General features: G+C 36.6%; 1 protein-coding gene across 1 annotated transcript; it reads left to right on the top strand.

The window, feature by feature from the left end:
* Positions 1-11,286, top strand: LOC106164572 (protein smoothened). The gene is made up of 12 exons (XM_086998460.1): positions 1-366; positions 846-1,439; positions 3,201-3,410; positions 4,588-4,766; positions 4,913-5,132; positions 5,572-5,695; positions 7,287-7,379; positions 7,890-7,998; positions 8,371-8,544; positions 9,062-9,198; positions 9,702-9,839; positions 10,197-11,286. Exons 2-12 carry the CDS (start codon positions 879-881, stop codon positions 10,934-10,936), a joined length of 2,685 nt encoding a protein of 894 aa, XP_086854586.1. The 5' UTR covers positions 1-366; positions 846-878; the 3' UTR covers positions 10,937-11,286.
* The last annotated feature ends 3,730 nt before the right edge of the window (positions 11,287-15,016 follow it).

Below are 15,016 nucleotides of genomic sequence, written 5' to 3' on the forward strand. Positions count from 1 at the left end.
ATTACTTGAGCATGTTGATTGGTGTTGATCTTGTTACTAAAGAGATGAGGCATTTGCAAAGAAAAAGAATCAGTACAGTGCTAAATTTTCATTGGATTTTATACTTTTTTCTGTGCGAACGCAATGTGGCTTTGTAAGTTTGTGAATATTTAAGCTACGAGCTGCTCCCTTATCTATCCCGTCACGTGACTTGAGGGGTAATAGAGTTGAAAGAATACCATCTTGTGTTAGTCCTTGTTAAATGTTGGGGATCGTTTAAGGAAAGATGTAGATCTGATGTGTAAACGAAATACAAACAATTAATATTCATGGGTGCTTCGAAGACTTGACGTACAGGGCAGAGTTGATAGAGACGCTGGAAAGGAGGTATGGCAAGTTTGAGCTTCTGTCTTAAATTCTTTATGGAGTTCGTTTGTGCAGCCTTTAGTTTTACTTACTCGGCTTTCTTCAGCTAGTTCGGTGTTTCACGAAGAAGTTTAGTGAAATGTTGTCCAAAATGTCAATTTGTTATCACTTATTTTTCTAAACCTGGCGTTGATATGCTGTAGAAGTATTGTTTAAGACAGAAGTGTCTTTGAGATAACCTACTATATAGTACACTTCTTCACTTTGACTTTCTGTATAAATCGGCCTTTATGAAGGCAGGGTATTTGCGTTTTCTGTTTTCACACTTGTTTTCACCTTCTTTTCACTGTTTTAGTTATTTTAGAATGGGTGTTTTACATTTACTGCAAGTGCGATATATCTGAGGTACACGATTGCATCAAGTCACATTAACGTGCTGTAAAATAAGCAAACCATGTTTATAACAGTGACCTCAGACATTTTACTTTCTGTTTCCCCAGGGTGTGTGAGGTGGTGTAGAGGAGGGTCACACTATGGCATCCTCCACTCCTGCTCTGACTCTCATCATTTTCCTTATCTGCCTTGGGATCACCTTTGGTCAAAATGCCACAAATACTTCAACAACTTCAGCTGTCGACAACATTTCTACCACAGTGCCTGCACAGACAGCTTCAAGCACTGTCACAACAACACCTTCTTCCGTTGATATCACTACCTCCGCTGCCACCGTTGCCTTGACAGGCTGCCAGATGGCAGCATCGTGCGAGCCTCTGGAGACTTCGACTTGTCTTGGCACCCCACTCCCCTATGCACAGACCTCCTTGGCGCTAGTCAACGACTCCTCCAACCAGACAGAGGCTCAGATGAGACTGAAGTTGTGGAGTGGCCTGCAAAGTGTGCCGCAGTGCTGGGCTGTCGTACAGCCGCTGCTGTGCGCGGTGTACATGCCGCCGTGTAATGGCAGCGTCATCGAGCTTCCTTCCAAGGACATGTGTGAGAAGACGAGAGGGCCCTGCAGGATTGTGGAGACTGTGCAAGGGTGGCCAGAGTTTCTGAAGTGTGAGGGGGCACATTTTCAATCTCAGTGTAATTCTGTAAGTTCAGTTTTGTTTTTATTAGTTGAAAGGTGATTTTGGAAAAAAAGAAAGTTTTAGTTTCACTTTTATTTTTGATCTGAAGTTTAAATTTGGTTTTTAATTAGCTCAAGATGGTTTTTAATTAGCTCAAGATGATTTTGAAAGAAGTGGATATACTTTCAATTTCATTGAAATTCAGTAAGCTCCTTTATTTTTTCTTTAAATTAATCAAATTTATGCCCAAACCAGATAACTTTGCTCAAGCCTTTTACTAGTACATACCAGATTAAAGTTAAGTCTAACTTAAGATTATTCAGATTTGAAGGCCAGTAGTGAAACACAAGGTATTGGTGTAAGAATTTTTGTAAAGAGAAACAGCTTTTAGTTTACATGTACTACAAACTTTTAAACATTTTTGTATTGAACATAAATTGATCTGGGTAGCTAAGGAGGAGATTCTCCCCTCAGCTGTGTTTATATACAAACAGTAATAGCAAATGACCTATAGACACTACAATAACTTACTGGTAGGAGAACAGTTCACACTAGGCAATTTAAGATTGGTTTTGAACTGGCCAATTTCATAAAGGCTAAATCTGTGTTTTGACATTATGAACCCTGTACAGACATCGGCAGAAGTGGCTTCCTAAATGCCATATTGAGTATTAATGTGAATTATAATCAACAGTATGGAGGCAGAGGCCACAATGATGAGGGGTTCATGATCTGTGCCCAAAGATGTATACTAGTACTAGAAGTCCTGAATGTCCGGACTGAACAGACTAACTTGTATTTCAGAGTAATTTATGCTCTGTCAATTAAATCAGAATGAAATTAAAATGTTGAAATAATTAATGAATTATTTTGAAAATGTACATATTAATTTCCACATACATCGTCATTTTGTCCCTTTTAATCAATGGTGAGAATGTTAAACATAATGTTTGCTAGCATGATTCAAGTCATGTGAGCGAGATCCAAAAAGTAACAAATGACCCATATTGCCCAGCACAATAAGGCGCACAAACAAAGAAAAGAAACTACCTTCCTAACATACACATAGCTCTGTAGGGATCCATGGGCTGAGCCCCTCAATGTCAAACACTGGGGTTTTGTGTGCATTTTCCACCTCAACGCTCAAGAAAGGCTATGGAAATAAAAGCCTTGTGTTGAATGAATCACTCACTATAGGGAGCTTGAATGAATCTCTTCTGCTCTTATATTTGATAATGTAGGTTTATATGTTGAAATGTTTGGCAGGAATTTGTGTACATACGTTAGGTCACTTTTTGATTTAGTATTAAAATAAAATTGGTATTATTAATTGTTTGTGCTGTGTTATTAGTGGTGAGTTAATCATAAAGGTTGAAAGGTATTGAGTAATATATATTGCCTTGGGCATGAGCTGTGTTAAACTCTCTGTAAGATGTATGGAAGAAAATTTTAATGACTCTGCAGGGAATCATAAAGATCTACTGATTTGCATGTGATTCATGAGCATTCGTTTATATTCTACCCAGATTGGAAGTAGAACAAAAGTCAAAGTACAGACTAATGTTTTGTTAAAAATTCTGTTTTTCAGATTTCATGCATATTTGGTAGTCACATTTATAAAAAGAAAGAGAACTAATAATGAAGATTTTTATAGGAAAATTTTTTCACAAAATTTTTCCTTGCTTTGGTGTGATGACAGCAAAATTTATTACCTCAAATATTGCTAATAATTATAAAAAAATTCCCAACAAATTGATCAGTTTTGTCAATATTTTTCTTTTTCAGAACCCTGTCTCAAACCTCAATTTCAACACCAGCTCCACGTGCCAGGCGCCCCTGGTTGCCACGTCTAACAAAGACAGCTGGTACGAGGGGGTGGATGGGTGTGGCCTACAGTGCCAGAACCCTCTGTTTACTGACGACGAACACAGGCAGGTCCATATCTTCATAGGTGTGGTGGGATCTCTGTGTCTGGTGCTGACACTCTTTGCTTTGGTAGGTTTTTTTTTTTTTTTTTTTTTTTTTTTTAATTTGTCTCACCTGACACATACAAGTTAGGCGATAACACTTACTGCATGGCCACATTCACAACCAAAGTTGATCTGTGGATCAAATATGGCTGACACACTTGAAAAGCTTACCACATAATCCCCGTGGGAAATCTATTCAGTGTCTGTCAGGGGATTACGTGGCAAGCTGTAAAGTGGGTTGGCCATATTCTATCCACAGATCAACTTGAAGTGAATGTGCCCTTAAATCAATAAATCGGTCAAAGGCAGTAGAGAACAAAATAACACCCCATTGTGATAAGCAGTGCAAATTTTAAGAAGTAAATAGGATTTACTGGGATTCATTTTAAGTAAATGAGTATCTTGTTATTATATGAAAAATAAGGTAAAAATTTAGTAGTATTTGCAAGCTATGAAAGATGTGTTTAGTTAAGTGCTAAAGAACTAAGACAATTTTCCTTTTTTACACATTTTCATTGGCACTTGTAGAGGTAAGTATTTCAGTGTTAAAGTGTTTTAATGTTTCTGGTTGTTGTTTGTTGACACATGGCTGAAGGGTGCTGACTATATGAACAGTCTGTTGGTGTGTTGGCAAGAAACTTTTATCTTTCTAAAATATTTACTGATATATGAAGGTCTTTAGATTTATTTGGAAACCTGGACTTTTGGGTGTTGTATTTATGACTTCTGAACCTCCCAGTATAGAGTCGTGTTCTTTCATACAGCTCTTTCATTTTCAGGGTGTTTTTTGAAAGGTCCTCTTTCATCGCTTTTTCCTCTTTATATGTTTGCTGAACTTATTTCAAATATTTTTTTCCTATGAGTCAAATGTCCATATTGATTTGATTTTATTTTCCTCTAAGTCTTAGGCAAACTTTTTAGGATATTTTTTACAGAAAGTAGGATATAGAAAAGTCATAACTTACAGATAACTGTGGTTAAAAAAATCATATCTGTAAACAACAGGCTATTGTTTGCTTCTGCCACAACTTTTGAGTCCAATAACTTCATTTATTGAAGGGTTCAATATAAGTGAAAAGCCTAATTGTTGCCACAACATTTTATCTTTTATCAACACACAATGCAGAAATAGGTTCGAAAAAAAGTGATGTATCACACTGTCATCTCAACTGAATCATCTAACACTACTTTCTAATTCACAGCTGACATTCATAATTGACTGGAAGAATGCCAACCGCTACCCGGCGCTGATCCTTTTCTTCATCAACGCCTGTTTCTTTGTGGGCAGTATTGGGTGGTTGGCCCAGTTTATACCAGGTGCTAGACAGGATATCGTCTGCAAGGCTGATGGAACCTTAAGAAGCGGGGAGCCAAAGATAGGGTAATGATTCAGTTCATTCCCACTTGTATACCAAATAATAATAATCATTGTGGATTTGATGTTACTTTGAAATTATGGTTTTGCTATTGATGGTCATTATTTAAAAGGCATTTCACATGTTTGATTAAAATTTTTCCCATTTTCAGGTCAGGAGAAACTGCCTCATGCACTTTCATCTTTATATTCGTCTACTTTTCCATGATGGCTGGGGTCACATGGTTTGTCATCCTGGCATATTGCTGGCGTGTTACCTTCAAGTCTCTGGGCACTGCTCGTGATCTGATAGCAGGAAAGATCGCCTACTTTCATATCTTTGCCTGGTCTTTTCCACTGGTGCTTACTATCATATGTTTAGCTGTCACGGAGGTAGGAATGAAAGAGAAACACTTGTTGATGTGATATATTTTAATGTGATGATTTAAAACCTCTGTGGATGGCTTGAAATGTCCTTTAAGAAAGTATTCATATATGGTAACACATTTTATCAATTGTGATATAGGTCTGATGGAAGTTTGGCACTCACTTTGATCAAATGGCTGGTCTTTTTAGTAGGTTTTGCACAAACTTCCAATGAAGTATTTGTATTCCATATAATATGTTCTTACAGGTTTATTATAAATGTAAGATATTAAAATGAAGGAAATTTAGTTAGATATGCCATTTATCATCACTGTCACAACCAGCACAATGTCACACCAAACACGATCACATTTTACACAATCCAAGTCATAATTCAAATCACTTTGTATGTAATCTCAACCAACACAATCTCTCCTAACACAATTCTCTCCCATTCTTGTCTCAGGTTGATGGAGATTCCCTGAGTGGAATATGTTTTGTTGGCTATATCAACCACTGGGTCAGAGGAGTCTTTGTATTAATGCCAATAGGACTGGTAGTCACTGTGGGTCTGGTGTTTATATGTATGGGTGAGTACTGATGTCTATAGGACTGATGGTAATATGTATGGGTGAGTACTGATGTCTATAGGACTGATGGTCATATGTATGGGTGAGTACTGATGTCTATAGGACTGATGGTTATATGTATGGGTGAGTACTGATGTCTATAGGACTGATGGTCATATGTATGGGTGAGTACTGATGTCTATAGGACTGATGGTTATATGTATGGGTGAGTACTGATGTCTATAGGACTGATGGTTATATGTATGGGTGAGTACTGATGTCTATAGGACTGATGGTTATATGTATGGGTGAGTACTGATGTCTATAGGACTGATGGTTATATGTATGGGTGAGTACTGATGTCTATAGGACTGATGGTTATATGTATGGGTGAGTACTGATGTCTATAGGACTGATGGTTATATGTATGGGTGAGTACTGATGTCTATAGGACTGATGGTTATATGTATGGGTGAGTACTGATGTCTATAGGACTGATGGTCATATGTATGGGTGAGTACTGATGTCTATAGGACTGATGGTCATATGTATGGGTGAGTACTGATGTCTATAGGACTGATGGTTATATGTATGGGTGAGTACTGATGTCTATAGGACTGATGGTTATATGCATGGGTGAGTACTGATGTCTATAGGGCTTCATTCACATGCAATGTCTATTTTCTAAATTCTATTTTCTATTCGCGCTATCTTATGATCACGGTCTGTGCCCTGAATATCCCGCCGCGTAATTACTGGCAACGCGAGCCAGTTACTTATAGTAACTTATAGAAACTGGCTCGCGCTGCCAGTAATTACCCCGCGGGATATTCAGGGCACAGACCGTGATCATAAGACATACCGCGAATAGAAAATAGAATTTAGAAAATAGACATTGCATGTGAATGAAGCCTAGGACTGATGGTTATATGCATGGGTGAGTACTGATGTCTATAGGACTGATGGTCAGCTGTATGGGTGAGTACTGATGTCTATAGGACTGATGGTTATATGTATGGGTGAGTACTGATGTCTATAGGACTGATGGTTATATGTATGGGTGAGTACTGATGTCTATAGGACTGATGGTTATATGTATGGGTGAGTACTGATGTCTATAGGACTGATGGTCATATGTATGGGTGAGTACTGATGTCTATAGGACTGATGGTTATATGCATGGGTGAGTGGTTGAAAAATAATCCAAAGTTTGCAGACGTATGTAGACTTCATCATGTTTGTGTTGATTTTTGTGCAAATTCATCATTGAACAGATGGAAAAGGTTTTCTGTGACTTGAACTAGCTCTTATGTTTTACAACAAATTATTGATGGAAAAGTTTTTTTTTCTTTGCATGTTTGCTTTTGATAAGTCTTTTTACTCCAGTTTGAAATGTGTAAATATTTGCATTTAGTAAATAGAACTGGACCAGGTGTAAAATTATCCATTGGGTGAGCATTTTATGTTGCAGAAAATGATTAAAAATAAAATTTACCTTTTGTAAAAAAAATGTTTAAAAAAAAAATGAAAAGGGAGCAAAGAGGATATGGTTTTAGACTAGTCATTTGTATGTAAACAGAGTTTTAAAAAAGTTATAATTGTATTATTTCAGGCCTGGCCACACTGTGCAAACTCCGTAAAGAAAGTCCCGGAGTGGTCAGCAATAAAGCTACAGCCAAAATCATGGAAACTATATTTAGATTAGGTGAGATTCAGTGTAAGCTGAAACTAGGCATAGACTAGTGTTTTAGACCCCATTCCCGGAGATTAGATCGATCCAACTAGATCGACCTAACTCCCTGGGGGTTCACGCTAAATAGCTGTCAGCCAAGCGGGCACGACAGTTAATTACCCCCTTACAGCTTGTAGAAGGCAGGACAGACATTTAAGCTGGATTATCTGACAGTAATCTAGTGAGACTCCCCACGGGGATAGATCAATCTAAAATCTATGGGAATGCGCCCTGAGATCTTTGCTTAATGCCTAAGATAATTTGGTGTAAAAAAATTAATATTTTGGCACTGCGTCATATGTTCCCTGATGGTGGTAACAAAAGTTATTGCCTCTTGTTTCTTATATATTAGAATGTTATCTGTTTATTTATTTATTTGAAAATCCTGTCCTATTAAAATGCAGCATTCCTTTGAGGAAAATTCCCAAAGGATGTCTACTTAAATTTGGGAAAGATTTGGAATTCTTTTCTCACTATTTCCAGGTGTATTTGCGGTGCTTTCCATAGTCTTCTCATTCATCACATTGATAGTACACATCTATATGTTTACTTGGGAGTCAACCTGGTATGAGGCCTTCAAGGAATATACAGTGTAAGTTAACAAATATGCCTAGAAAATTAAAAAAAAAACTATGAGGTGTTTTCTTGAATGTTCATTTGAAATAAAGGTCTCAGAAGGTGAAAACTAAGAAAGCAAAAGTGAACTGTGTAGGCATAAGATGAACCTGAACCTATTCAGCAGGAAGCTTTCAAGAAATGTACAAATTTGAAAGCCATAGTGCACAGCTTGGGTATCATAAACTACAGGAAATAATGGAATTTTAGAGAAAGGCAATTCAATATTTGTGTGTGTGCCAGACACGTGTGTGTGTGTGTGTGTGTGTGTGTGTGTGTGTGTGTGAGAGAGAGAGAGAGAGAGAGAGAGAGAGAGAGATGTCACTCATATCCAATCATTGTCTCACAGGTGTAAAGCCACATCAGAACTGACAGGGGATAAGACGCAGTGTGAGCTGACCAGTCGTCCCAGTCTGGCCGCGGTACAGATCCACATCTTTGCCTACTTTGGTGCTGGTATAGCCATGAGTTCCTGGGTCTGGAATAAAGCCACCCTGGATGCTTGGAAGAGGTTCTTTAGAAGGTAAGAGCTATGGGTCTGGAATAAAGCCACCCTGGATGCTTGGAAGAGGTTCTTTAGAAGGTAAGAGCTATGGGTGTATAAAGCCACCCTGGGCCCCATAACTCGAAAGCATCTCGCATTGCAACCGAGGGTAAACGTCTTGATTTCATAACTTGTCCATACACGTCCCCCTCAATGTGATATCGCTTTTTGCAATGCTTTCTATGTTACGGAGCCCTGGATGCTTGGAAGAGGTTCTTTAGAAGGTAAAAACTTAAATCATGAGAACTTGTGTAGAAGCATCAACCAATGGATTTTATATCATAAATGCAAATGATATAATGTACATCACTATAATGATCATCCATTTCAAGTTAAAAGATAGATTTAAAGAGTATAAGAAAATATAACTTTCATGACTGATTTTTTTGGCAGATGAAGCAGTCTGACTGACCTCATTTATTAATAAATAGTTGTCTCATATTAAAATGTTTTTCATTCATAAAAAAGTAATAAGATGTGCATCATAACATTACAGGGTATTTCGTATTGCTGACAACAAGCCAGTCAAGTTAAAGAAACACAAGATGATAGCTCAGGCGTTTGCTAAGAGGAGGGATGTCAACAATGGGCGCATGTCCGTAAGCTTCTGCAGTACCCATGATGATCCGTTGGGTGAGTGTACACACGTGTAGCACGTACTCCTTTGCATGCACTGCACATTCATAATGATAAAATGTGACAAATATGCTTGATTGAACTGGCATGTTGTTCAAGAATTTAAAAGAAAAAAGTTTCAGATATCTCTATTTCTTGCACAAATTTTAAATGCTTTAAACTTCAAGTTGTGAAATACAAACTGACACAAGGTCCTCCTCATACACATTTCATATCAGATATGAAATTCTGCTTTGACATAAATTGGCACACCATGTATGAGGTAAAACTTTATTATGTCAGCAGTGATACAGATTTCTCCTTTCTGTATATATTACCTGATGAAAAAATGACTTGACAAGGGTATCTCCTTGACAACAACAGCAGTATCTCCATGACAACAACGGCAATATCTCCTTGACAGCAGTATCTCCTTGACAACAATATTACCTTGACAGTAATAATACATAAAGTTCCCATTCTACATATGTATTAAAAATTCACACTCATGTACATTCCAGGTATGAAGTTTGACTTGAACAGTGTCACGTCAGCTGACATGTCGTCACAGTGGGTCCAAGCCATGCCTAACTTGGTGCGTCGCAGGGGAGGAATGATCCACCCCACAGCAGGTACCCTTCGCAGGTACTCAGACTCAGGTATGTACTGCCAGTTTAGGAGTTTTAAGGATATTGCTTTTAAGCCTGAAATTCCTCACAGAACATAAGTTGTATAATTCAGCTTGAGTGGAAAGGCATTGGTATAAACCCTGAAGTCCATGGAGCACGTTCCAAGCAGCTATGCAAATTTATGATTCAGAATTTTAAAAAATTAAAATTTCGAAATAAAGTGGGTTGTTCCGTGAACTGAAAATTAATGCTGAAAAAGTATTATTCACTGACTTTGAAATCTTAAAAAAAAAATAGTAATAATAATAGGAATTTTAAAAAAGTGTTTGACCATGAAAATGTCAAATTCTTCAATGATTTTACCACCAGATCTCACTATTATTCCAGACATTCAGTCTATAGCATCTAGGAGATTGTCAATAGACTCCCAAGTCAGTGTACAAAGAGACAAAGAAGAAACCAAGAAAAAGAAGAAAAAGCGTGGAAGAAAAAACAGAATAGCGCCAGTGGCTCTTCCTCCCAGTTCGCGCCGCGGGAGTGACAGCCAGACCTGGGTCAGTAAGGGGCAACACCAGGAGGCGAGACGCGCCAGCGATACCTCCGTCATCACCAACGCCTCCGCCCACAGTATTAAAGTCTCTATGGAGAAACTGGCTAGTTCCATAGAGAGTCTCCACATGATGTTGTGTGCTACCAAAGGGGAGGGACTGGGAAGAGGGAGGGATAGTTTCAAGAGGGAGGGACCCCTTGGGAGTGGAGGGAAAAAAGGGACCAAAAAAGAAATTTTGGGGGGACCAAGGACTCAGCCCCCTCCTGTGCCCCTAGCTACCTATTCTCTTTTCACAGCCAGTGCCTACGTCCCACAGACGGTGGAAATGGTCGATCTCGATGGCTCAGAGAATTACGAGTTGGATATAGAAGAAGCAGTGGCGCCACCTGTCCAGCAACAAACACCAACCAAACAGGAGCGTGCCACACCCATGTCAGCAGCGTCCAAGAGGAGTGGTCGAGATAGTGGGCGCCACAGTCAGGTCCCAAGCGGTCACTCTTATCCTACCGATGTCGTTGTCCATGTTGACAGTCGAACTGATGACGAGAGAGATGAAGGACTGGAGTCATCCTCTTAGCTTAGCAAGGAAAGGCATGATGTGATTCTTGATCTGGGATTAAAACTTATAAGCTTGAGATCAATTTTGGGTGATTGATCATGGCATGACTGAGGACAGTTATTTTGACTAGCAAATGATGTGCCTTTAGAGGAATAAACATAATGGAAAGCAATAATTGAAAAGCAGAGAGGTTGACAGTCTTGTGACAAAAATGCTGAATTCCCAATGTTTACCTGACAGCAAAGCAATATGTCTCAGCAGTGAAAAGAAATTTATACCAATAGGACTGACTTCTACAGTGGGTATATTGCAATACAGTAGTGTTTAATGTTAAGGTTTTGTCCTTACAATAAGTGTTTGTAGTTCATTTGGTGTTTGTAGTTTACATTGACGGGTATCCATTTTTTCCTGTTGGAGGACGGTCAAAATTGGAGGATGAATCAACAAAGATATTTTGGAAGACTGTCAGTAAATAGCTCTGGATCCGCCCCTGTTTATATCACTAGAATCTAGTAAAATTCAGCACATTTTACTGTCACAAAAATACATTGATTTAGCAGTGGTACAGAAGCGTCTTAGATCCATATAATATTTATTATAAAATTTTTAAAACTAAATACTGCGTGCATATTCTTTGTAGGGGCCAGTTATGTTTGTTGCTACCACTTGTATGCGTTTTAGATCTGGAAGTACCTTGCCATATGTGCCTCAGAATACTCCTTTAATTAATACTTGATATGAAAATACTTGAACTATTATTAGTATTATTATTATTTTACAGCTATGATTGAATACTCACAACTTAATTCATGATGGTGCATTAGACCTTGACATTAATAAATGACCTTGACATAACAGAATGGTGACCTTGACCAATATTGGTGATCTCGCAACTTGCCATGACAGACTCAGTTGTATTTTCATATTGTTGTACAGTTGTCATACTCTCTTTACGTGACACCTTTGAAATATATGAAATCATTACTAGTTAGCATAAACTGATTTAATTTTGTAGCATTTTAGATAGCTAGCAGAATAGTTTAGATTTTTAAATTTTATACATGCAAATGCAGAAATAGGTATTTTTTAGTTAGCGTAAGTGCTCTACTGTGTGGGGTTATATTTTTGTTTGGAGAATGCCACTTTATATTGACCATTCTTAGTTATGGATATTTCTGTACCATTTGTTTCTGTGTTACTCAAAAGATAAAATGAAGTTTGTTTGTAAATCTGGGTAGTGATATATGTTGAAGGAAGCCCAAACAAGAGAATGACCATGACTTTAAGGACATCATCTCAGATACAAAAGATTGGTTTAAACTAGCTTTCAGCAGTAACTTCTTAGAGTGCTGTGTAAATACTCAAAAAAATTGGTGCATACTTACTGCTTCCATGACTCAATATTTTACAATTTTTTTATAAGTTATTATAATTAGTATTTATGTAATTTTTTCGCAAATGTTCACAGTACAAGGCATATGGAAGTTTTATTTTTCTTTTAGTTCTTTGAACTAAATGCTTTGTATTAATTTTTTAATCATTTAAGGGTCCCAAGTTAAATGGTTTTGTTTATTACCATGTGTTCCAGTTAAATGATTTTGGATCAAAAACCTGAATAATACTCAGCTGGTTTATGTCATGGTGACACAAAGAATTTACTCTGAAAAATACTCATTTTTCATTTAAAGTTACTAGTAGTAGTAGTATTAGTAGTAGTAGTAGTAGAATATTGCACTTGCTTATTTAGTGCATTTTAATGTAGGTTTTACCAAGAATTCCTGGTGTTATTCATATAAGCATGTGTATGAATATGTGCAGTGGATATTTTAAATATCCTTACTTGAAATTTTTATATAGGTATATTATTGATGATCTTTAAACATACTATAGATGACCTTGACCCATCTAAGGTATGACCTTGACCCAATTTGGTGGTATTTTTCTTGTTTATTAATGGTATGCAAAACAGAGCCTGAATATTTCTACTTTTAAATCATTCAGTACTTATTGATCCCCATAGATACCATGGAGAATGTTCTTGATAAAATGGGGGTGATGACAGTAGCAAGTTGGTAATACAGTATTTGACAAATTTGCTCTTATATTCTAGAAATATTTCAAAGAAGCATTTAAGATGTAGCCTGTCATGATAAATAGTGATTTTTTGGGGAATTTATTTTTAAATGCGGCTTTTGACAGATACTAGAATCTCTTAACCGTGGAATCTCAACTCCCCCTCCCCTCCCCTCAGTTGTGCAATATGCTTCACTTTAACAGTTACATATTATATGTAACAGACTTGGTTTTTCTTTGAATTTGTGCTGTTGTAAGTTATATATTATATATACTATAATGCTTTATATTGTTTTTCTTTGTCATATCGTCCAGTTGGAATGTAAGTTTTATTATTTTATCTATTATGGGTCTAAGGTTAGAAAGCTTGCATGTTATATAGGATGTTTTTTGGCTCGATTATTTCTAACAGGAAAAATTATCAATTAAATCAAATGATTGAGCCATCACTGTAAAAAAAATACTGTCTCTCATTCTTGAATCCCTCTTGATTATTACCAATAATCACCAGTTATTAGAGTTAAAGATTGTAATGTATTAGAGTTAAAGATTCTTATGTTTTGTGAATTGTTTGACATTTGAGAATGGTCTTCTGTATTAATCTGGAATCCAGAGATTATTTTGGTGCATTTGTGCCCCACTTTCCTCTTTAATTTGGGACGTTTTGAAAAGGAAGGTGCTTGCCATGTGAGGTTTAAAAAGGTCAAGTCTGCTTTGTGGCAATATTTTCTTTGAAATAAGCACAGAAATTAAAATTGAGGAAGTTATAAACGGAAGTAAAAATTACTGACTTCAAAAGAAATTGAAATTTCCAATGATATTGGACATTGTAAGAAATGATCCCAGCATTTCAAAACAATAGTGTACTAGCACAAGTTATTTTGTCTGTTACAAGTTCAGTAGTAAACATACGGGATGTTTATGAGTAGATTTTTCTTATCAGTAAAAACGATTTGCATATCATATCTGACATTTTATCTATCTTTATTTTCAAATTTCAAAAGTTTCATATAAGTAGTAGTAAAATAAAAAATAAAGTATATATTAGATCAAACGATATTGTATTGTTTCTGCTTTTGAAAAGGTCATCTTAACATTTCTAGTGGGAATTATTTGGGGTGCCAGTCATTTAACAATCTTCGCCATATTTTTAAATATTATAATTTTTCAATCGTATATCTGTGGTGAATTTAGGACAATTCCCCCCAGGGAAGTCCCCCCCCCCCCCAAAAAAAAAATATATATATATATTCGTACACAAATATAAAGTACTGTAAAAACTATAAAGGTTAAAACATTCCATCCATTTTATTAATATTTGAATGTGATAATGCGTCTTCATCGTGAAACAAGTTATTTTATAACAAATTCCTTTTCATTGAGTACAACTACAGAAAGTTTTATTACATATCTAGTCAAAGTTTAACCACCTATCCTTCTGGTAAAGGTGATGTAAACAGATGAACAGGTAAACAGATAGTTTGTGAATATTTTCAGTGTGGTGGGTAGTGGTCAAGCAATTCAAAGTGACAAATAATCAAAGGGATACCTGGATAAGCAAGAGGATCTGTTTACCCCACCTCAACCTAGAGATGTACGTTGATTCAAGACTTACTCAATCAAGGAGGGGGGGATAATAAAGCAATTAAAAGTAAAACAATTCATCAAAAGGTTACCTGGATGAGTGAGATCGTCCGTTTACCCCAACTTTACCTGAAGATATAGTTTGATCAGATTTTAAATAAAATGTTCTGTGCTTCTTTCCCTAAAATCTTCTGTACTTGTTCTTCACGAAAATAATTTGTTTAATGAAATAAATATTATCTATTCTCGAGTTGCATCATCACACTAAGAAATATTCAGAAAATGGATGAAAAAAATGAACTTTCTACTCTTTACTTTATATATATATATATATATATATATATATATATATATATAAATATATATATATATATATATATCTTCTGGAGGGAATCGTCCAGGGGGGGGGGGGGATTGTGCGGGAGGGAGGATTATATGAAA

The sequence above is a fragment of the Lingula anatina genome, unplaced genomic scaffold, assembly GCF_051362555.1.
Source record: "Lingula anatina isolate TDL-2025a unplaced genomic scaffold, LinAna3.0 unanchor82, whole genome shotgun sequence".
NCBI lineage: Eukaryota > Metazoa > Brachiopoda > Lingulata > Lingulida > Lingulidae > Lingula > Lingula anatina.

What these genes read in the sequence shown, in the direction of transcription:
- LOC106164572 (XM_086998460.1), top strand. Translation starts at nt 879, where the DNA reads ATGGCATCCTCCACTCCTGCTCTGACTCTCATCATTTTCCTTATCTGC. An exon ending in TATGTTTAGCTGTCACGGAG is followed by an intron (nt 5,133 to 5,571) that starts GTAGGAATGAAA and finishes TTCTTGTCTCAG; the next exon opens with GTTGATGGAGATTCCCTGAG. An exon ending in TGGAAGAGGTTCTTTAGAAG is followed by an intron (nt 8,545 to 9,061) that starts GTAAGAGCTATG and finishes ATAACATTACAG; the next exon opens with GGTATTTCGTATTGCTGACA.